The 25,287-nt window shown below is 35.5% G+C and overlaps 1 protein-coding gene across 4 annotated transcripts in view; it reads right to left on the bottom strand.

Annotated features, from left to right (window-relative positions):
- Positions 1–25,287, bottom strand: part of shank2b (SH3 and multiple ankyrin repeat domains 2b) — a 113,043-nt gene that overhangs the window by 79,425 nt on the left and 8,331 nt on the right. For all 4 annotated transcript variants that reach the window (XR_007928111.1, XR_007928112.1, XM_051883485.1 and 1 more), the window contains exons 2-8: positions 16,823–17,016; positions 13,910–14,113; positions 11,150–11,221; positions 5,141–5,249; positions 3,775–3,926; positions 1,516–1,683; positions 822–938 (exon numbers count right to left, since the gene is read on the bottom strand). Coding sequence is in view for 2 of the 4 variants with exons in the window: in XM_051883485.1 (XP_051739445.1) it covers positions 822–938; positions 1,516–1,683; positions 3,775–3,926; positions 5,141–5,249; positions 11,150–11,221; positions 13,910–14,113; positions 16,823–17,008 (1,008 nt within the window). In the remaining 2 variants the exon portion in view is untranslated. The remainder of the gene's footprint in view (positions 1–821; positions 939–1,515; positions 1,684–3,774; positions 3,927–5,140; positions 5,250–11,149; positions 11,222–13,909; positions 14,114–16,822; positions 17,017–25,287) is intronic.

Below are 25,287 nucleotides of genomic sequence, written 5' to 3' on the forward strand. Positions count from 1 at the left end.
TACTGAATGCTAGTGCTAATAGTCATGAGCATTGCAACTGATTCCAGTTCAGTTTGGGGTTTATCATGGATAGAATGGGAGACAATGGTGAATACTGAACAGTGTAATTAGTGGCAATCCGTCATTGGCATTTATACAAATGAACATGGCATCATTTCCACCCCGAACCTTCCCATGAAACAAACGAGACAAAGATATATACAGCAAATATTCTGAAACTGTTTATTATAAAATAAAAATGTAAAATAATAATAAATTTTTTTTTCTTTGATCAATGCCACAATTTTTTATTTGATTAGTGACATTGAAATGTAATCCTAAAATTACATTTGTTTCCAGATTTAGAAATATAACATCCCATTTAATACAATTTAAAAAAAAAATAACATAAAAAATATGTAAATATACATACACACATATACATTTAATATATACTTGTATATTTTATATAGAAATTATTATTATTATTAATTTATTAGTTATAGCTATCATTCATTAACATACATAGTTTTCTAAAGAAACGCAGAACTTAGAAAGGTTCTCCTATGACATCTGGCTGTAACACCCATTCTTCAACCTTTATTTTTAACAGTTCAGTCCCAAAGATTCTCCTAGAAAGTTTCCCTGCTGCACTCAATCTCAGCTCTCTAGCCCTGGGGTGCCATTGATTTCTCCCCCGAAACATTATTGATTTTTTTTTTTTTTTTTTTTATTCTCCTATTGACAGTGTATTTTGTTGTATGATGCCAATAACCTCTATTTATTGACTGGTTAAATGGAGCTGACTTCAGATCATTAAAGGTACACTGTTGAGTACATACCTGTTTGTACAGGGCGCAAATATGGAGAGCCGTATTCCCAGATGCATTTTCCACACGCATGTCCGCTCCGTAGAACAAGAGGTGCTCCAGGTGCTGGACGTGGCCGTATCGACAAGCCTGACGAACAAATGAAAACAACTAGTTTTACGCAGTGCATCATTTTTGTAAGAAAAATAAGAATCTTGTAACAGTTTTTGCTGGGAAAAAAGCTTTTGTGAGCCTTAAAAATTCATACAGTAGCCTACGACAGATCCAGAAGTCTTTTGAAACATAAAAACATCATTAAGCCTTCAGTACGCCGTCATCTCATATTTTTCAAAGTGACTAAAAGTAAACCATACATGCTGCTTTTCCATTTTCCCAGTAGAGTGCGATCAAAAACGCCACAGAAATAATATGACTGGCATCCTGCAGTCCACCTGTCACAACACTAGATGTCAGTACGCCGTCACAACAGACAGACTTGATGACTTGCTCACTATAAACTAGTTTGATCTCCTCACCTGTCCATTAATTGAACAAAGCTGCTGTCATATAAAACTGTAGCTCTATTATAACTTCCGCTGCTTCCCTCTACAATGCTTTTATTACCCCAAGCAGCCATGCTCAACATTTTTAGCCAACACAGAGCTTTAAGAACCCTTTTTATTGAATGTCACCAGCTAACTACTCATAATGTGAAAGATAGCGCCACCTGGTGGATCTCGTGCCAGCCGTTCTCATCATGGCATGCGACGCTGGCATGGGCACGCAGTAGGACCTCGCAGCAGCTGGGGTCGCCACCTACAGTCACTGTATGGTAGAGTGGAGTCAAACCCTGGCTGTCCTTATAGTCTGGAGATGCTCCCAAATCCAACATAGTCTGCAAAAGTAAGAGACACAGGATTAGGTTTCCGTTAGAGAGGAAAATACATCAAATACAGTACTACGATTATGTTTTAGCAGTTTTCTGGAGGGGTCTTAAAGCGTGAAATGAACTGTTTTTTCTTGTCTGCTGCCTTCCACGTCACAGCTCAAGATGGGTTCGAGACAATTTTTTTTTTTTTTAATGTTCATGTGTGACAAGCCAAATTAAAAATAAAATCTGTGCAATTGTTAAGGAGCTATTTCTATGTTATAGAAAAATAATATTTTTGAATTAAATAAAGTTAATTTACACTAACTTTCAAAAGTTAGGGGTCGGTACGTTTATGTAATGTTTTTGAAAGAATTGTCTTCTGCTCACCAAGGCTGCATTTATTTGATCAAAAATACAGTAAAAACAGGAATATTGGCAAATATTATTATCATTTAAAATAACTGTTTTCTATTTTAATGTATATTTAAAAAGTAATTTATTTCTGTGATCAAAGCTGAATTTTCAGCATCATTACTCCAGTCTTCAGTGTCACATGATCCTTCAGAAATCATTCTAATATGCTGATTTGATGCTTAAGAAACATTTCTTTATTATTATTATCAATGTGCTGCTTCATATTTTTGTGGAAAACATGATACATTTTTTCAAAATTCTATAATGAATAGAAAGGTTAAAATAACAGCATTTATTTGAAATAGAAAGCTCTTGCAAAATTATAAATGTCTTTATTGTCACTTTTGATCTATTTAAAGGGTTTTTTTCATCCAAAAATGAAAAAAATCGGAGCGTGTATCAAACTGCCAAAGTCATGTGATTTCAGAGGCTTCGTTACGTCATAAGTGTTTCAAAACGTTTCAAAATTTCAATGGTTCACGTGATTTTGGCAGTTTGATATGCGCTCCGAACCACTGATTCAAAACAAAAGATTCGTAAAGCTTCAAAGGTTCATGAAGCAGTGTTTTGAAATCAACTATCACTAGATATTGTTGAATAAAGTCGCTATTTTGTTTTTTGCCGCACAAAAAGTATTCTCGTCATTTCATAATATTAAGGTTGAACCACTGTAGTCACATGAACTGTTTTAAATATGTCTTTAGTAGCTTTCTGGGCATCTGAAAGTGTTAATTATCTTGCTGGCAATGGAGGCCTCACTGAGCCATCGGATTTTATCAAAAATATCTTAATTTGTGTTCCGAAGATGAACGAAGGTCTTACGGTTGTGGAAGTAATTACTGACAGAATTTTAAACTAAATAAATAAAAACTGACCCCAAACTTTTGAATGGTAATGTATATCAGAAGAAGCACCTTGAACTATAATAATCAATCATTAAACAGACACTTAACATCTTGGTAGCCAAACATAAAAAATCTGAACTTGTAAAACCTACAAATACATAAATGTGTATGTAAAACAATAGATATGCATGTAAACAAATGTGCTTGATGTTTTCAATTGGCATGACAACGTCTAGGTTTTTATTAAATTTTATACAACCAAGCAGTTTTATAACTGCATGACTAAAAGTACATTTTAGATCCTAACTAAATGACTACAAGCACTTTTTTCCTTCTAACATTACGAAACCCAGCCTCTCCAGTAATGAAAATAGGAAATCTATGGCTGTAACACTTCGAAGTGACATAAACTAAGATTCTGCATGAAGCCTTTTTAAATAAACGGCCGGCAAGCAATATACTGCAAGTGCAACGGCAGCGAGGAAATGTGTTTTACAATATTCAGGGCACAGATCAGTAGTACATCAGCAGTATTATTTCCAATTCTAGTCAAGGGAAGAGAGCAATAATGAAATAATGAAAAAAAAAACTTAATTACCGATTCCTTTGAAAAAAAAAAACAATACAGAGTATGCTTTGAATGAAAGTATACTGTCAAGGTAATAAATGTACCCTGTGTAAACTCAGCAGAGTCACTGACACCATAAGACATCACTGTACTGCTCTGTTTTAGATCAGCAGCAGTCATTCTTAAAAAAACAAAACAAAAGAAAAATCAAAATGACAATCAAAGAAGAAGATCACTCTAACACAGCCATAAACTCAAGCCACCATTCAGGATGAGGTCATTTATTACCTTAAGAGCTATCTGGTTCTTTGCCCTGGCTGCTTTGTGCAGGGCAGTCATCCCATCCCGAGAGCGGAAATCTAAATGAGCTCCGCCGTTTTTCAACGTAACGATAATCTCCACCATATTGTCCAGGTGGGCCGCAAGGGTTAGTGGTGTCTCTGCGGAACAGAAGCACAGAAAACAGGTTTATTAATATGTATTAGTTAAATCTCTTTTTAATATAAGCAAGATATTAATCGAGGGATTTACATGTTTAATCAAAACAATAATTAGACACGTACAATTTACTGGACTATATTGGATACTTGGTGTCACAGTTGTGAGAAACAATTGTAATAGAATTGTAATTGTAATATATATATATATATATATATTTGTGCACCAAAAAAACCAAAATAACGACTTTATTCAACAATATCAATAAAGTGATGGCCGATTTCAAAACACTGCTTCATGAATGTTCAAAGCTTTATGAATCATTTGTTTCGAATCAGTGGTTTGGAGCACTGCCAAAGTCGCGTGAACCATTGAAATTTCGAAACACTTACGACACAACGAACCCTCGTTTACTGAAATCACGTGACTTTGGCAGTTTGAGATCATTTGATACACGCTCCGAACCACTGATTCGAAACAAAAGATTTGTAAAGCTTCAAAGCTTCATGAAGCAGTGTTTTGAAATCGCTCCTCACTAGATATTGTTAAATAAAGTCGTTATTTTGTTTTTTTGCCAGATAAAAAAGTATTCTCGTCACTTCATAACATTAAAGTTGAACCACTGTAGTCACATGAACTGTTTTAAATATGTCTTTAGTACCTTTCTGGGCATCTGAAAGTGTTAATTATCTTACTGTCAATAGAGGCCTCACTGAGCCATCGGATTTCATCAAAAATATCTTAATTTGTGTTCCGAAGATGAACAAAGGTCTTACAGGTGTGGAACGACATGAGGGTGAGTAATTAATGACAGAATTTTCATTTTTGGGTGAACTAACCCTTTAACATATATATAAAATACATAACAAAATAATAAAATATATAAAGAAAGATAGATAGAAAGAGATGGATGGATGGATGGATATATGGATGGATGGATGGATGGATGGATATATGGATGGATAGATGGATGAATGGTTGGATGGATGGATATATGGATGGATGGATGGATATATGGATGGATGGATGGATGGATGGATGGTTAACATGCCAGAACATGTCAGAACTGTTGAAATATAATGTAATGGTATGACCAAACAGTATTGATTAAGAAGAAATATAATCAATCAAAAAACGTAGTTTGAGAACAGCTGAATAGGGCCTGAATAGCCCTTTATGGGCAATTTTGGAGGTTATCTGATATGGCATCCCCTACCACCAGTGTCAGGGTCATGATAGTTGGGGTCCAACCCTCTCTCCAGCATCTTGGCAACTTTGTCCACCTGATGATGTTGGATATAGTCCATAAATTTCCTCAGGTTGACCTTACAGAAGGTGAAAGAAAGAACAAGAGAACAGGTGAGGTGAAACAAGAAACATTGACAGCTAATGATTGAAGAGGAAGTTAAGCAACAGGAACAAGTGATGAAAATGAACAGTTGACGAGAGTGTGAAGGGTCTCTGCTCACTTCCTCCCTCATGTTGAGATCTCTGGGACACACATGCCACGATACAAGGCTGGATAAAAATAGATAGGAGAGCAGCTCCCAGTACAGAGACATCAGAGAGAGAGAGATAGAGAAAGAGAGGGAGAGAGAAAGAGAGGGAGCACAGCTGATTTGGCAAGGCAAAAAGATACGAGCGAGCTACGGCATGCTACAAACACGGATTAACAAATGTCAACTCTTAACGCACAACCTAGTGTGCACACGAAGGCCTCTAAGACAAGAGAATATTGCCATACCCGCACAAAAGTTTGCATTATTTAACTTCTTGATCCTGTTCTACCAACACTAGCTTTAAATAATTCACACCTCAATGCCAGCTAACAACTTTAAACCCATTAGGCTAACTACAAAGTAGAGATGTCGCCGAGCGCAGTGACAACATTTGCCCTCCTACACTGCAAAAATTGTTTTGTCAGTGTTAGCCTACAAAAATCATCTAAAACTGGTTTTATTCATTCAAAAATATTAGTAAATATGAATAATTCAACCAGAAAATGTTAGGTTACACAAAGGAGTCAAGGATTGAGTGGTTAGCATAGTTAGCCTCTACTGGCCTTTTTTTATGGTGGAAAAAAGCATTCTGCATTGATAGTCATTCAAAAGTAGCCATGTATTCTGATAAAATACGATTTCTGCAACATATAAAATGCAAATATTTCATAAAAGCTCTTAAAAATGTATAAACGTCAGTTGCCTTTGACGTCATAGCTCAGCATAGTTGCTAATGGCTTGTGTGCGTTCTTGTAGCACCATTGATTAGCCGTTAGCCTTGTCATTATGTCATTTTCCTGCAGTTTTAGAGTGAGTCACATGACATTTACAGCTAAGGTGATTGGCTCAAAAAACTAAACCCAGGGCTGATGTGTGTTGATGAGTTAGGAAGTAGTAATTATAGCTTCAGGTGTGTTCAAAACACTTTGGATTGTGCAAGATGGTGATGTACCTTTTCTATAAAAAAAAAACGTGGAATATGGCAAAATAACTCACGCCTTCTAAATTAAAGAGCCAATCGCCAATTGGTAAAGTAATTCCGTCACTGCAGCTGCATTGAGAAGATTGCTATAGAAAGAAATGCATTAGACAGTTGTCAGACTTTAAAGGGGATTACAAGTATGAATTTAATGGTGAACAGCTTTGGAGAATTTGATGTTTCCCCCATTCAAAGAGATAGGAGCTGTACTTGCATGACTGAAATAGCTGCCCAAGAGGCATTTCAAAGATGGCTGCCGAGTGAAATGACTTGCCTTAAAGGGACTAATAGTTCTACAAAATGCTGAATATAAAGAATGAGCATCAGGTATGTTTTTGCTTAGATAACTTCATACATTTCAACAAAATTACTGTCAACTACAGATGCTGCAACCATTGCGTCTGCCACACTGTAAACCCTAATGCTCAAAATACTTAATTGGTTTGAGTAGGACAAACTTAAACTAATTAGTTCAGTCAAATTAACTGTTATGAGTATGAGTTCACAGCACTGACATATTTTAAGTAAACTGAACTATTTCACTGTTTTATGAACTAATTTCTTTTAATTTAGACTAACTTAAGTTTAACTGAAACTGGGATGGGATTTCTATTTCCCAGCATGCTTTGCCCATGGCACTAGAAAAGGGAGAATAAATGCTAAAATTAAGTGTTATATAATGTTTTTTTGTGCAAGATTAATGGATAAGGGAGATTTAGTAGTGATTAATGTTTTGTTATGATAATTTAGAAGAGTTTCTGTTAATGTGGGTTTTTGGAGAGTTACCATCATGGTGACAAGTGGTGCATGTGGCTTGGTTTGAGAGCAGGTAAGTTACATGTTTTAAGTTGCTGTACTCATTCAATAAGTGTTATACCATGCTATTGTTAACATGTTAGCAGATTAGCAAGTTGGCATTTTCTGAATTAGTTTGTTATAGCTAACAAATTATTTACGTTGAGATAACCTGATCATTTTAAGTTAACCCTTTAAGACCTGAAGACTTTTTTAGAGTTTTTTTTTTTTCTGAGCGACATACACAAAAGTAAAGACTCATAACTCCAAAACTCTAGCAAGGACAGTCAAAATGTAGGTATCATTTGATAGAACTCTTTTTACATTTTTAGAAAATATAAATTACATTACATTTGGACATTTTCATGCTGAGAAACTGCTGATAAAAGACAAAATATATATATATATATATAATTTTTTTTATAATTTTTCTTTTTTTTTTTTATTTGACATGGAATAACTCAGGAAGGCAATAAGATCGGAGAAAAAAATTTTTTGGTGATGCTCTCCTACATGTGAGCTGCATCTGGTTCAAATTTTGTGGTGATAGCATAAAGTATAGTTGAATAAAGTGTTATTCATTTTTTCGCAGCTATATGGCACCCACGGGCTGTAAACTCCGGTTTAGAGGCACTTCTCAGCACTCGTTAGGAGTTTTTGCAAAATGGTTAGATGCATTAAAAAGATGAGTTTCTAAGCTTTAAGATGATTAAGGATGGTTCTGGGAACATTGGATACACACTGCATCCCGGAAAGATGAGAGACATGTTTTTAGCCAAGTATGTTACATCATTCCATGAGTAAAATGAAGTTATGAGCACGTGAAATCTACATATTTGTATTCAGTTAGCGGCTGTGCTAACGATTATTACTCAGGCTCATTAGAGGGTGAAAACAACGCAACAGAAGCATGTTGGAGGCTTGATCTGAATGTGTAAAGTCTCTGGTTTTGTATGCAAAAAGAATTTTTGTGCAACCTATATGGGTTCAGTTTTATTGGCTCTTAAAGAGAGACACGCAAATGGGAGCGCGGCCGCTCCATCCGGTTTTAAAGGGTTAAATGTATGAATTTGGCGTACTCAAAAATTTCAAGTTAAGAACAATAAAAATGTATGAGTTAGCTAACTCAGTACTTCAAGTTAGGAGCAAGAGTATTGCATGAGTACTACAAACTCAAAACTTGATAGTTCTGCGAACTTAAAATTGGGAACATCATAACTCAAATTTTTTTGAGTTAGCCCAACTTATTCGGTTTACTGTTTTGTCACATATAGGGTTGGGTATCGAGAACCAGTTCCATTTTAGAACCGGTTCCAAATTTCAAAGAACCGGGTATTCGATACGATGCGCGCGTTGCGATTCTGTTTATCGATTCCTGACTTTTTTTTCCAGTCATTCTCACACGGTGAACAGCAGTGAGCATTTTACAGTTGTATCTATCTGCTAAGACCTGCGACAAGGACCTTCTCAGTATCTTAGTTCATTACAATCGGCACTGACTTTTGCTTCAACACGGCATTAATCTGAAGAAATGCACCATTTGGGGCCGTTCACATGTCGCGTCTAAAAACGTGTGGAAAGCGCGCCCGCGCCACTTTCTCCTCCTTTCCAAAGCGCTTTCGCTCCTGTGGCATCTGTCGTTGCTATGCAACCATGAACTGCGCTCTGCAAGATGACGAGGAAATATCAGCAAAGGATTAATTGATTTCTAGTCCTTGCATTAGCTTTACTAGATATATTTATGGAGATGAGAAATAAAACCCGGCTGAGCTTTTGATGTTGTTATGGAAAGGCTGAAGCTGATCGGTTGGTTCTTGTCACATGACCTGCGGTGCGCTTGAGGCATTCTGAAAACAACGAACATTTGAAATAACGCGCCTACATTTGAAATAAGGAACATTTAAAAATAATAACGTGCCTACATTTGAAATAACAAACATTTCAAATAACGAACATTTCAAATAACGAACATTTCAAATAACGCGCCTACATTTGAAATAACGAACTGTGAACTCTAACCCAGCCGCGAGTCCTAAAGCACCAGATACAGCTTAGCAATAGCAGCGTCTCTCACTCAGGTACAAAAACAGTTACAGCTTACTGGTTATAGCCTAAATGTGGCAAGAATAAAAGGTAAAAACATTATTCTTGAAGTATGCTCTTTTTTTCTCTCCATAAAAAAAATATTGGAATGGGAATCAGGAATCGATAAGAACCGGATTCGACAAGCAGAACCGGAATCGGAATCGTTAAAATTAAAACAATACCCAACCCTAGTCACATACACACCGAAAATCCAGGGTTACCCACTTGCGGTGGCATTCATGTGCATTCAACTCATAAATACAATCTTTCTGACATGACTTGAATGCGTTATGAGAGCTCATAGCTAAGATGGCAGAATTCAATCATGCGCCAACCAAGCAACTGCTATTGAGTTGAATGAGAACAGTCAGGATTCTTCAGCTATTACAGTTCTCCATGGATTATGCCAATAAAATACATTTTTATGGGTCAGATCAGGTAGTAATAGCTGCTGTATGTAATTTTATTGACTGTACTAAAGCATAAAAATATTATAATATGTTTGCAGATATTCAGGAAACATGCTAGTTCATATACTTGTTTCTCTGAAAAACAATGCTACAGCCAGTTATTCTACTTTGAAATGTGCGTTCCGTGTCGAAATGTCTGTTTTTGTTTCGGTCTGTGTGATCCCGCCCACTCACAATGTACCCAATAGTATTTCGACACCCCAAGTTGCCAGTTGGCGGAAAACACAGCATACTGCAGCAGTATAAGCCAGCAAACAAACTGGGTCAGAGATTGCAGATTCTACCCGACCTAAAAAGCCCCGGCTTCCATCTAAAAAGCTCTATGACCAGAGGCATATTAAAACGCAGATAAATCAACTCATCAACTTACAGTGTAAGGCTCGCCACCTTCCATTGTCAATTGTGCTCATTCCTGTTGTGTGTCCTCAATCTGGCAACCCAAGTTAGCATTGAGTCTGAGGAGGAGGGGGCTCCCTCCAATTCCCTCCAATATTTTGAATTTGGACTTCAACCACTAGCTGTCAATATTACATACTCCACCTTTAAGGTAACAACTTCACCTTTTTTCTTTTCATAATGCAGTCAGATTTTAAAAGCAATCCCACTAAGCCTTTTTTCTCTGTTGGATTTATAATTTATTGACATTTAGTATGAAGTGGGGTGAATATCTGTTCCTCTGAAACAAGGACGTACACAAAGCTGTTCCTACGTCATCCTTTGCAAACCCTTGTGGCTTACGAAGCTGTAATATAATAACTTATTAAGGGAGCTTGGAAGCTCAGAGCAATGAGACGGAGAGTTTTAAATGCTGAGGGAAGCAGTGTGGGGACGGGAGATAAATAGGCTGAGCAATAAAGACACCGAGCACAGCACAGGACACACAGTGCTGGAAGAAGCCAGCAATTAAAACTTGGTTCGAAGCTTCAGGGATGCTTTTGGGCGAGATTCGTGGAATAACCTCCACCGGTGATTGCAAAAATGCTCATGACCACAGAGCAAAAACTGGCCAAAACACTAAAACGTCAACATCAATGACCATCCCGCCCCGAAAGTCCAGCTAAGTCCAAATATATGCAAATGCTCCGGTCTGCTGCATTATTTAGCAGCAGAATCTAAAATGAATGTTGTATGTTAGATATTCAATCCTAGTGACTGAATATAAAAAGCAAGATTTTGAATGTTTCTTTCCTGTTTTAACGGTCGTATCCCAAGACGCCATCTTCCACTTGCAATTAAGAAAATAGCTTCCATGTGTGTAAAAGACTAAATTATCATAACGGAAAACAAGTTAATCACCACCTGCGTGTCAAAAATAGACACGTTTTTTGACAAATATGCATATTAGGCTAATCTACATATGTCACAGCAAAATATTTATTTAAAAAAATAAGTCTCACCTGTGTGTGGAGTTTTTCGATTTGCTTTTCATTGACGTTTGGCTGCTGGTACACTCTGCTCTTGTAGCGGAACTGCAAAATTAAATCAGAGAGAAAATATAGTTTATATGCTATATTGGTTTAATTTATAAAGTAATATCATTTTTAAGCATTCAGTGTTTTAATATAATAAATATTTTGATGTAAAGTAAAACTGTAGGAGGAGTTTGTTAAAGTACGAGGCCTGAAAATGCCAAAAACTACACAATTAGGGCCTCTTCGCACTTTAGTGCTCGGGCCCTAATAATCTCTAAATAACAATAGCATTAACCAAAAAGTACCATGGTACTACTACAATAAAAAACAGAGTTTTGTATTACAAATATCATGTACGTTAATTGTACTGTATGTACTGTACTGTAATTATTTAGATTTTTACTCTATTCCATATTAAAGTACTAAAGTATTATCATGGTACCGACATGTTTTTGCAAGCGAGAGAGCATATAAATAATCTTGATAATGTTTTTAAATAATTTATAAAATCTTTAGCTCAAACAAATAATAAAATAGAAATATGTTTCATTGTACTCCATTTGCAGCTCTTTTTGGCTGGTCGCTGCCTTGATAGTGATATGATTATATCAGGCCCTGGGGCTTGAATGAACATACAGGAGAACTACAAAGGTTCCTGTTACACCAGCCTGACATCAGCCTTTTCACAGAAAAAGCTGAGAATGCTCCTGTACAGAAAGCACATCTTTAGAAGGACTCTAGCCTTATAACGCTGCATAGGTAGCAATTTAGAGCAGTTATCATCACTGTCAAAACCATTTTGTCATTGTGATCATCCTTGACATGAATAATAAATATGAATGGATATTTTATACTCAAAATAAAATTATTTATTACTTATATGATTACCACAGAAACTTTTTTGCTTTGTTCCTTTAACTGTAAAAATAAATTAAAAAATAAAAACTTTTTTTGTAATACACTTACGATGAGAGTCTATGAGGCCAGTATATTAAAGGGCAAGTTCACACCTAAAAATGAAAATTCTGTTATTAATTACTCACCCTCATGTCGTTCCACACCCGTAAGACCTTCGTTCATCTTCAATTCATAGGATATTTTTGGTGAAATCCGAGAGGTATTTGACTCGTCTATAGACAGCAATATAATCGACACTTTCAAGGTCCAGAAAAGGTACTAAAGACATCATTAAAACCGTCCACATGACTGCAGTGGTTCAACGTTAATTTTATGAAGCGACGAGAATACTTTTGGGTGCAAAACCAAAACAAAAATATTGACTTTATTCAACAATATCTTCTCTTCTGTGTCATTCTCATACGTTGTTTACATCCAGAGCCTCCAGGCATTCTGACTTAAACACGGAAGCCTTTGCTGTGGCACCTGCGTAAGGATAATGACAGGGAAGAGAAGAGATTGTTGAATAAAGTTGTTATTTTCATTTTGTTTTTGTGCACAAAAAGTATTCTCGTCGCTTCATAAAATTAAGGTTGGACCACTGCAGTCATGTCGACTGTTTTAACGATGTCTTTAGTACCTTGCTGGACTTTGAAAGTGTTGATTATATTGATATCTATGGATGAGTCATATACCTCTCGGATTTCATCAAAAATATCTTAATTTGTGTTTCGAAGATGAACGACAGTCTTACGGGTGTGGAAGGACATGAGGGTGAGTAATAAATGACAGAATTTTAATTTTTGGGTGAACTAACCCTTTAAGTTCACAATAAAATTATTTTGATCATTAATGATTGTTCATGTTGATTAGCACAGAATACAAATCTGAAGTTTGTTTATTTGTAAAAAAAAAAAATATATATATATATATATATATATACATATATAAATAAAATATAAACTAAATATAAATATAAAAAATCGATTTTGAAGCCCAAAAAAGTGTATCCATCCATCATAAACGTAATCCAGATGGCTCCAGGGGGTTAATAAATGCCTTCTGAAGCGAAGCGATGCATTTTTGTAAGAAAAATATCCATATTTATAACTTTATAAACTATAATCACTGGCTTCCGGTAACAGAAGTCGAGTTCTGGTGGAAGAGTGACCTCTGAACCGACAATTACGTTTATGATTGATGGATGCGCTTTTTTTGGGCTTCAAAATCGAGGATACCATTCACTCCCATTATAAAGCTTGGAAAAGTCAGAATAGTTTTAATATAACTTCGATTGTGTTCGTCTGAAAGAAGAAAGTCATATACACCTAGGATGGCTTGAGGGTGAGTAAATTATGGGATAATTTTAATTTTTGGGTGAACTATCCTTTTAACTAATGTAGTTAACTAATGTTAAGAAATTAAACCTTAATGTAAAGTGTTACCAAAATAAATAAAACAATATTAGCTGTTTACACAATAATGCACTTTCAATGAAAGCCTAGTCTATGGGGCAAGTATACTGAAGTTTTTTAAAAGCTGAAATGTGGAGCTCATATATTTAGTAAAGCACTTCATTTGATTGTTTTGTACAAAGATGTGTGCTATTTGAGCTTTAAAGTTGCCTAAATCTTCCTTTTAGGGACAGGACTACTGTTCAAGGCAGATTAACTTCTAGTTAAGCATCTACCAGCATAATTCCTGTGGATGTTTGTGGAAGTACTTTGCAGATAGTGACGTCCCATGTCCCTTTCAGGCATCCTTGCATGTATTGTGCCAAAGTTACATCATCGATCGAGCTTAAGTTGTCTCCGAAACATTCAAGCAACAAGCTAGACGACGTGTTACCTCGAGGGTCGGAACGCCTTTATTGGAGGATAACGGATAGTCTCTGAGGGGTCGTTCTTCCTCCAGGAAACCACTCTCCCTCCCGTCCACTGCCGGCTGGAAGAGCCCATAGTTGAGCACATCCCTGAGACTCTGTGTGAGTGTACACAGGATCTGCTGCTTAGCAACCCATACTGTGGCATCAGGACTGAACCTCATGGATTTCTGGCAAAGCCACAGAGAGAGAGGGAAAGAGAGAGAGACAGAGAAATGCTCTATCAGGCTATAGCAGGTGTACAGATTAACTAGGGAAAAACATTTGTGTGCTGAGGGAGAAAACAACAAAAAGAAAACATAAACCGTGCTTTTTGACATTATTTGGTGTTGGTTGACAGAATGACATTTTATAATTAAAATAAGAAGTAGTAAAATACATAAAATAATACATTTTTTAGCATTTTTTGTATGTCCCTGATGTCGTTATTTAATTTTTCATGAACATTTTCAACCCTCTCTTTGACCTTAGTAATTAAACGGTAATAATTCTGAAGGTGCAGTCACATTAGCGAAATTCTGGCAAAAATTGGCAGGCAAAAAAGGTCCATTGTCTATTGTCAGTAGTGTAATCAGTAGTGAAAGTCACTTTCAACCCAAACAGCTTTCTGTTGGTCAACGCAGCAAATTTTGAACCTGTTGAAAAATCAGCGTGGAAAAATCTATCACCCTCACGCGAAATTAGTGATCGTAAGGATTACTATAGAAATGACTGGATTTTGCACACGAAAATTCACTAAATGATGTGACCGCACCTTAACTGTACCTTTAAAGGCACATGAAATCGGATTTAGTTTTGTGTCTTTTAGTCCATGTATGCTTCGCGATCATTTATATGCTAGTGAACTCCTAAATATTGACAAAATTCAGATATATGCATTTAAATTCAGTCTTTTTCTTCAGGTAAAACAAACCATTAAAAATGATGACTCATCCTGCACTGCACAGATTTTTATCCAATCAAATGCTCTCTAGAATGAGAATGTCTTTTACACTAACACTGTGTCCTAACCAGACGTGATCCGATAAGATTCCACCGACAAGCAATTTGTCTGTCCACACCAGACGAGTCGCGACTATGAGGTGCGATAAAGTCAATCAAAAATCACAGCCAATCAGAAGAGCGCATGGGCGGGCTCTCTCGGCAAGCTCCCGGCACGCAACGAAATGGATAAGTACATAATCAAATTCATGAATATTACACCATTTTAACATTATCATACTGAGTCACTGAAACAATTTTCGCATTGAACACACTTGTCTGTTAACAATATGTTGACAGTTTGAACGTTCTTGTTTCCTTTTATTTGTTCTGAAGATCTGAGGTGAATTGTCCATTGTTGCTTGCAGTTCGGCTATAACCGAACACAAAATGATATTCAAACTCACATTAGATGCTTTTAACATTAAATAAAGCACATAAACATTACCTGAGATTATCATTGCCATACTTTGTGTTGCTGTTCCAGCCGCGACGTCGCAGAAAAATAGAAACCGTTTCTAAAATAGAATCATCGCGTGTTGCCCTCGCAGCTAGTTAGGACAAAAACTCTGATTAACATGGAAAAGATACCTTTTATATGGAAGGCCAAAAGGTTCAAAAACACGTGAATTTTTAACATGTCAAAAAACACGTAAAATACATGTATTTCACGCATTAAATACGTGTCGTTTGCGCATGAAAAATCAAACAACGCATATTTAACCCGTGAAATACGTGTTAAATATGCGTATTTCACATGTTGTTGACGTGTTAAAATTCACGTTTTTGGCCCTTCTGGCTTTCCATACTTTTATCGCATGTTGCGGCGTCGCATCTGGTTGGGACACGGTGTAATGCAATATGCAAACATTCAGCATATTTATATTGACTAAAGTGACAATATATCCCACCTGACCTTCTTGTTTCTTGGGAGACTTTGAAAGAACACTCTGATCAGAAAAATTGTATATTTTTCTTTTGGTGTTAAGAAATGATAAAATCTATCCTACTTCCTCCTCATTCAGTTATTGTGACCAAAAAGGTACTGTTGACATGTAAATGCAGAATATGGAAACCGGGATAATTGTAACGCTCAATAAATGTGACACTGGAAATACCATGCACAATATTCTATTCAGCTATTCTAACCATAAATCAGCTATGTGCAAACACAATTCAATCCTCTGCTTCTTCCAAAAATAACAGTTTCAGTAACGACAGGCACAGATATTTTTAAAGAACTTGTTTTCAGCAAGAGCAGTAAAAATGGCTTCTATTCGTGATTTTATTTACAACAAATCAAATTCAACAACATTTTTAGCCTGATTTGGTTGCAATATTACAATAAATTAGGTTCTAATGCATGAAGTATGGCAACCCAAGAGGGCAACCCAGCATACATTTGTCATAAATGTTAATATTAAAGTAGATTTTAAACCATTGTTGTAGTGATATTGTCATTTTGGGGTTTAAAGTTCATTTAAAGTTAATATTTTAAACTACATTTTCATTATTAATTTATTTGTCTTGCTTGCTTGTGTCACCTTTTCAAATGGAGTAACAAATGAAACTATTATTTTCACATATTGAAAAGGCCTGCGTCAAATGACATGATATTGCCTTTCTGAATCTTCTTCATTTAATGCATGACAATGTAATTTTCTACTTTACATGTGTGAAATAGGTCAAAAATACTTGTTGCCTCTCCCAGTTGCATACGTTCCCATTTTTTTTAAGTCCACTAAAACCCAAACAGCTCTCCAGACTCTAGAGAAGGCTGAAACTGTAAGAAGGAAGCAATTTACTGTAATAATATAATTTTGAAAGATCCACATGACCCAACAGCCTGGGGTGAAACATGAGTGTTTGTATGTGCGTGTGTGAGAGTGTGAACGCACAGACTGCTGCAGGTCAGGGATGACCACACAGATGAGCATTGTGTCTCGCAGGCTGTTGTCCAGTCGGGCACTGGTAGGTCGATCCAGCCTGGGAGGCTCATCTGGGGAACTGTCTGATTCCGAACTGACCGAGTCCGAGAAACTCTGAGCCATTTCCTCCTCGCTAGACATGGGGCTCCGCGGCATGATCAACACTGTGGAGAGAGGGCAAATTTGACATTAAATTCAATGGCATGGATAATGCCTAAATTAAAAACTAAAGTAAACTAATTACATTAAACAAAAATATTTACCAATAAATAAATAAATACCCAATATGCTGGAAAATGAAAATGATTTGCTTGGAAAATAAAATAAAATATTAACCAAAAATAAAATGCTGGAAAATAAAATACTGGAAAATAAAATACTGGATAATAACTGGAATATAAAGTGAAAAATAAAATAAAATAAAATAAAATAAAATAATAAAAATTTTAAATTAACTGGAAAATAAAATACTGGAATTAACTGATATATAATTTGGAAAATAAAATAAAATATTAACCAAAAATAAAAACTGGAAATTAAAATACTGAATAATAACCGGAAAATAAAATACAATACATTAAAATAAATAAAATAAAATAAATAAAATAAAATAAAATAAAATAAAATAAATAAATAAAATAAATAAAAGTAAGTAAAATAAATAAAATACTGGAATTAACTGATATATAATTTAGGAAATAAAATATTAACCAAAAATAAAATGCCGGAAAATAAAACACTGGATAATAACTGGAATATAAAGTGAAAAATAAAATAAAATAAAATAAAATAAAATAAAATAAAATAAAATAATAAAAATTTAAAATTAACTGGAAAATAAAATACTATAAAATATTAACCAAAAATAAAATGCTGGAAAATAAAATAGAGTAAAATAAAAACTGGAAAATAAAATACTGGATAATAACTGGAATATAAAGTGAAAACTATACTAAACTAAACTAAACTAAAATAAAATAAAATAAAATGAAAGTATGTTAAATAACCTATAATATAACATCACAAACCACATAGCCAACTCGAGACCTCTAAGTGGTTAAAATGGTTCTTAAAGAGAGTCATTTGATCGATCAGCCTATTTTCCAGTCTAAGTGATGTCTGCCGAAAAGGAAAGTCATTTCAGAGGTGAAGTTAATATAACTTGATAAAAAATTACCAAGACAAACTTTTTTTTTACTTTGAAATAATGTGCACTGATGAATCATGCACAATAAGACCAGGAACATATTAATAAAGTAAAGAGGGGCAATTTTGATTTCCTGTTGACTTGAGTGCTTATTATTCCCATACATAATATTTTTATATTGCTATCTGGTCATTTAGCTCCACTTGTTTATCTCTCTGTGTGGCCTTTTGTGAATTCACTGGGTTCATCAAAAGGTTCTGAACAGTCCCTATCTGCCAAGACTGAGTGTGTTTATATTTCGTCTGTGGATGACTTTAGGAGCGCAGCAGTACACTGAAATGTCAGACTGTATATCACGTCATTTTAATATTTCTATTCTAGATCTTTTGGGTCTGCACTACCTTGCAGGGATAATTGAACTGACACTCACCTGAAAATGAAAAAGGCCTTGTTTATAACAAACTTGTGATAAATGAACAAATCAGCCATGTTTAAAGTAAAATGTACAGAAATGCATAATCTTTTTTATTATTATTATTTTATATAGTTCAAAGCAACATTATAGCATAACGTAGCCATGAAGAGATTATACAGATACAATCAACATTAATTTATTATGTAAAGATTAGCATAAACTTTAACCTAAATATATTTCTCAGTGGTGGACAGTACTGTACTTTATCTGAATATTTTTATTTGGGAAACTTTTAGTTTTACTTCACTACATTCCAAAGCATAATATATATTATTTTTATAACTTTATTTTTTATATTTTTTTATATTTTTATTTATGACAACGATCATTTTTTATTTTGTTGACAACATTAAAAAATACTAAAAAAATAAATAAATAAAAAATTAAATAAAAAATAAAACAAAATAAAAACAAAACACAAAATAAAATAAAATCAAAACAAAATCAAAATAAAACAAATAACAAAACAATAAAAAATAAAACAAAATAAAACAAAATAAAAACAAAACACAAAATAAAATAAAATCAAAACAAAAACAAAACACAAAATAAAATAAAATCAAAACAAAAACAAAACATAAAATAAAATCAAAGCAAAATAAAATCAAAACAAGTAAATAAAACAATGAAAAATAAAACAAAATAAAAACAAAACACAAAATAAAATAATATCAAAACAAAAACAAAATAAATAAAAAAATACAACACAATAAAAAATCAAATCAAATCAAATCAAATAAAAATAAAACAAAATAAAAACAAAACACAAAATAAAATAAAAACAAAATAAAATAAAAACCAAACAAACAAAAGAAAACAAAACAAAAACAGTGAGGTCTTGCATCCTAAAATCTGGTTTATTTTTAGCAAAATTTTAAATCACACTTTATGGGGCTGACAGACATTTGGACCCCATTGTATATTTTATTGGCTGATATTTATTACATCGGTCTAAAGGTTTCCAAAAAGGACAGATGGGGCTGTTTTCTGTGTCTTGGGTTAGCACACGCCATATTTCTGAAGTGTACACAAACCTTAGAAATCACAACAAGATTTTTGAATGGCAAACAAAATGTCTTGCCGTTTGGGGGGGGGGGAGACAGCAAGCAATATCAGACAATGACAGAGAAGTAGAAAGAGAGAGGCTCAGAAAGTAACTAAAGCAAAGAGGACAGGAGAAATATCTGACTAACGGCACTCCGCTAAAGCCTAAATCATCATGGCATGTGCAAACGAGACAAAGCAAGACAGCTGAAGATTAATTAGAAGCGCTCACCACATTCCCTGTGCATTTTACCCTGTGAAAGGTTCGCGAATAATAAAATTGACCTTTCCGTGCTAGCGCATCTTGATAATGCTAAACTACCGTGTGTAGGTGGTCTAATACCTGCAATTGAATAAAACACCACGATACGACGATTAAGGGGGCTTCGGTGTAAGAACATGCTTGTATGAGATGTTACACAACCTAGAAACTAACAATCCGCTTATGTAATGTATTGAAGTAATGTTCAAACATTATACTTTGAGCGCAACCAGGCTTGTTAGCAAAACTGAGCCCAGGGTTCGTTTCATACACTAAATGTCGCATGCAATAACGCGGTGGTGAAAATCAGCCGTTGGTGTGTCTCTTTCCCCAGTGGCTCAGTCAGAAGGCCCTGTCATTCATCAGGGCTGTCAGTGTTGGTTTTCTCGCTCGACCTTTACAATCACCCGCCACCAAGACGGGATTCAAGAGGCAGGAAGCATTTGTCGACTATCGCTTGAAGGGTACCACCAATTAAAACCTTACAGCGTGGAGAGGAAATTGCACCCACATGCACTTTAGTGCTAAGAAGCTGCCAGCAGATTTAACACAACTTCAGTGTTGGCAGATAAACACACGGACACTCACTGAAGTCCTTTCACAGCCGTGTTATTGTGCGCTGGATGATATATTGGTTTCCTGTGAAGTGAATATTATCCAGTTGTGGGCATTTAAATAAATTACACAGTGCATGCTTTCATCTTGCTGAATTAATTAGATATTATTTGCTTGTACGAAGTTCAAAGCAACACTATAACAAATAACATAACCTTGCAGAGATTACATGAAGATACAATCAACATATATATAATTTATTATGTAAACATTAGGATGCACTTTAAGCTGAAGCATATGAATTAATATCATTTTAATTCCCCAAATCACTGCAAAAATCAGCTTGATTGGCGATAAAAACAAAACAAAACAAAAAACACAACAAAAATAAAATAATGGAAGACAGCCTAACTGTAACATAAACTGGAAAAACATGATATGAATATAATAATGATATAAAATGATCTAAAATATTAATTAATAATATGCTGAAAATGAAATGAAATAAAAAGGCTTGCAGAAGTTACATGCAGTTATAATAGAAATATAGATAAAATTAATTATGTAAAGATGAGAATTAGCATATTAATTATTATAATTCTAATTCCCAAAATCCACTTAAAACCACTGCAAAAATCACCTTGATTGGCCTATTGTTTTTATGAAACGACAGTGATAAAAACAAAACAACAAAACAAAACAAAACTGTAATATAAATTGTAAAAAACATAACATGATATGAACATAAAAATGATATAAAATTATCTAAAATAAAATATTAATTTATATGCTGCAAATAAAATGAAATAAATGTAAAAAATTGTAGCGATTACATGCAAATACAGTACATTAAAAAATATAGATACAATTTATTATGTAAAGAGAGCATGCACTTTAAGCTGAAGCATATGAATTATTACAATTCTAATTCCAAAAATCCACTTAAAGTCACTGCAAAAATCCCCTTAACTGGCCTATTGTTTTTATAAAAAGCAGCGATAAAAAACAACAACAACAAAACAACACAAGACAAAACATCAAAAAAAAAAAAAAAAGGAATATAAATTGGAAAATAATATATTATGACATATTAAAGCAATAAGCCCCAAGAAGCCGTGGTTTACAGTGAATTTATAACAGCTAAGGGGCATTGTTATGGTACGTTCACACCAGACGCGAATGAAGCGTTAATCGCGAGAGATTTACATGTTAAGTCAATGTAAAGACGCGATAGACATCCTGCAGTGCAAATTGAGCGTTTGATGCGCGTAACACGTGATTGGCGCGAATCGCGCGAGTTGAAAAATCGGAACTTTGGCGAATATTCGCGCCGCGTTAACCAATCAGGAGCTTGCTCTAGTAGTGACGTGATTAAGACCTAGCGAGCGGAGGCAGAAATCCGAAACAACAATGGAGGACAAAATCATCGTCGCTGTATGTGGATACCCAGAGCTGTACGATACATCTTCGTACTTTTATAGAAACAGGAATAAAAAGGATCTTGCTTGGAAGAAAGTAAGTGAGGAGGTGGGACAATCTGGTAAGTTGTAAAAAACGCTCTTTACTCAATTTGAGCTATATATATATATATATACATATACATATATATATATATATATATATATATATATTGAGACTACAAGCTAGCTAAAGCCGGCAAATTGAGCTTATTGGCCGTATTTTACAACTACTTTCCCGCTGACGAGTTGATGTGTTTATTCAGAGGAAGTGTGCAGAAACGAGACTGGAGCCGCCTGGCAGAAGCCCCTCCCATGACGCGAATTCGCGTCTGTTGTGAAGTGAATTTCACATGCGAATGAAGTGAATTTCACACGTGAATGAAGCGAGTAAACTCGAAACGTTCAAGCGTCCGACTATGCGCGAATAGCGCGATTTATTCGCGCAAGTCGCATCTGGTGTGAACGCCCCATTAGGCACGACATTGAGCGGAGTGCCTTAAGCCCGAAACACACCAATGACGAAAGCAGACTGCGGGGTTGGCTCACGTTGGCAGCATCTGGGTCCAAAGTTGCCCTGACACACCAAACCGACGCTCGACACCCGACGGCCAAGTAGCATGTCCGTTCTGCGCCTGCGTAAGAAGAAATGACTTTCCGTACCAGCAGGTGGCAGTAGCTGAACAGCCAATCAGAATGATCAGATGGCCCGACTGACCGACGAGCTCCGACACCGATTCAACGTCGCATCAGCCGAAAAAAAGCCGACGAGGACCAACTTCAGCCGATGGTGTGGAACACACTGAGAAAACTTAGTCAGCCAACAAACAAGAACTGCCTGACGGCCGACCGTCGGCTTGGTGTGTTCCGGGCTTAAAACCCCCTTAGCTGTTACAAATTCACTGTAACCCACGGCTTTATGGGGCTTATTGCTTTTATAAATGGTTACCACACAATACAAATATCAAAGCCAAAAAATATGTATCAATGCAACTTTCATGAAGTAAAATCATTAAAAGCCTTCCTTCCGCTGGAAAAAATAGTCCCTGATCTTGAACAGCAACAGAAGTTACATTTATTACGCCAATAGACGGCGGTAAAGATTGTCTTTATGAGCGAGTCACACTCAGTCACAAAGACTTTTATATTGAAACTTGCTGTGAACACAGAACAAGAAGCAAATGACAAATGCTTTGACTAGCGCTGTCAGTGTCAGCAGGGAAAGGGAAAACCCATTAACTGTTAAAAGGTCAAGATCGCAGCGGACATTCAGGTAAACACTCAGTCACTCGATATTTCTCTCAGAATATTCTTCTACATAATGCAGTAAGCTTCAACAAAGACTAAAATAGCACAAGACACGTCACTCCTTTTGTTTTGAATGGGAGAAAGTGCAACGCACAATATGGCGGAATAAGTCCCGCCTTCTAAATAAGAGCCAATCGCCGATTGGTAAAGTCATCGAGTCACTGCAGCGGCTGTCAGAAGCTCCGGTTTCTATAGAAACAGTCAGACGCGCCTCCGAAATGAAACACAAGAGACGCGCATTTAGGACTGCGCATGCACATTAGCTTGATCCATCCTGAAAAATACTGTTTTTTGTCATGATTCAAGCGTTTAGAAACAAAATTTATGAGACAGTTGTTGTCAGATTTCATTGGTGATTTCAAATATGAAATTTAATCGAAAGCTTGGCAAACAGCTTTGGAGAATTTGATGTTTCCCCATTCAAAGAGATCGGAGCTGCACTTGAATGCCCGAGAGGCGTTTCAAAGATGGCCGCCGAGTGAAATGACTTGTCTTAAAGGGACTTTGGATTCAATGAACAAAATCAATTGAGAACAAATATGTGTTTACATTGCTAAGAGTGGTTGCTAAGACTGACGCAGCAACATACACATTCAGTGACGCAGCGATACATGTAATGCGGTCAGCTGTATGTTTTCGGGAATTTTACAACGGCTTCGAACGCGGCTCAACCAGTCAGAATCAAGGGCTGGCACTATCCGTTTTAAAAGAATATATTAATAATTACATTAAAAAATATTAACTAATATGCTGGAAAATAAAATAAAATGCAGCAACTTGGTGCATTAATATGTGGTCACAGGTGTGCGTTTATTGTCAGTTTATGATGGCTTTGAATGGAGCTTGTGCAATCATAATTCATACATTATACATTAGATTTCATATTTTGGACATGATACATAACCAGATACATTGGAAACATACATTAAATTACAAAATCATACATTTAATTTCCAGAATACATTATTAGTTCAGAGACACATATGTTGTCTGACTATTTTGGGTAATTATTCATTATACTCAGTTACGCAAGGTGCTAATATATGGCGGCAATTCTCAAGAAGCAGAAAAAACAAGCACATACTGACCTAGAAGCATAATTTACTGTACTTAATAAGTTAAAGTTTTCTATTTTCCCTGTAAACTTAAAAAAAAAAACTCATTAAGGCAATTATTTATTAAAGGTACTGCCAAAATATTCACTCTGAATGTCTGCCACTGTTGCCACGACAACTACTAAACACATTTGCATTGTTTATAGTTAATGGAAGTGATGCATTAAGCATTTTAAAAATGGGAGGTTTGCTATAAACTGTCATAATGTGTGAGGCTTAAAATGTAACTTAATATCCTACACTCATCAAGGGAGAAAAAAAGCCTAAGAAGGATTCTGGAGGGAATTAAGCTCACCCTAATATCCTGAAAAACAACAGAAGTGATATTTTTCTTCCTGAGATTTGTCGAGGAACATCTCATATGAAGGTTAGTTCACTTGTACGTACTCACTGTATCATTTTATACCAGCACTAGCAGTGAACACTAGATTACTCTATTCTAAAAGCCTGCCTGAGGGCAGTCAAACTTGCCGTTTCAGAAACACGGACAGTACCAGCAACTGACAGCTCTCCGAGAGCTCAACGTTCCCATAAACATGGGAAATATATATATTTATACAACAGTTCTTTCTAGTTCTCGAATCTGATTGGCTGAGAGGTCTTTCCAGCCATGCAATATTCTACCAGTATCGCCACGGGAACCGTTTCACCATTTGAATAACTCAACTTTCAGCATTCTCACAGCGAGTGTCATGGCAGACGAGCAAACCCACCATATTTTTATAGATACTACTGTTATTTTGTAATGGAATGTAGTTTTTTAGGCGATAATGTAGTTGTTTAGACCTGAAATATGTGACTCATATTTAAACATAGCTCCTATTTTACAATTTATTTAGACGTTTTCGGAGATGCAAGCTCCAGGGCGTCAGCGACCGTTTAGTGCTCGCGTACCTGTCCAGAACAGCTTCATCTCAGCCAGTGCTTCGGGGATTTGCCGCATATAGTGGTTAAACATGAGATATAATTCATTTTTGGTACATAAAACAGGCAATCTTTTTTGGTCTTATTAATCTATTACTTGTTCCTGAGCAAATCGAATTGGGCTATGTTAAATTTAATAATTTAATAT

This window comes from Ctenopharyngodon idella, chromosome 24 (assembly GCF_019924925.1).
Source record: "Ctenopharyngodon idella isolate HZGC_01 chromosome 24, HZGC01, whole genome shotgun sequence".
NCBI lineage: Eukaryota > Metazoa > Chordata > Actinopteri > Cypriniformes > Xenocyprididae > Ctenopharyngodon > Ctenopharyngodon idella.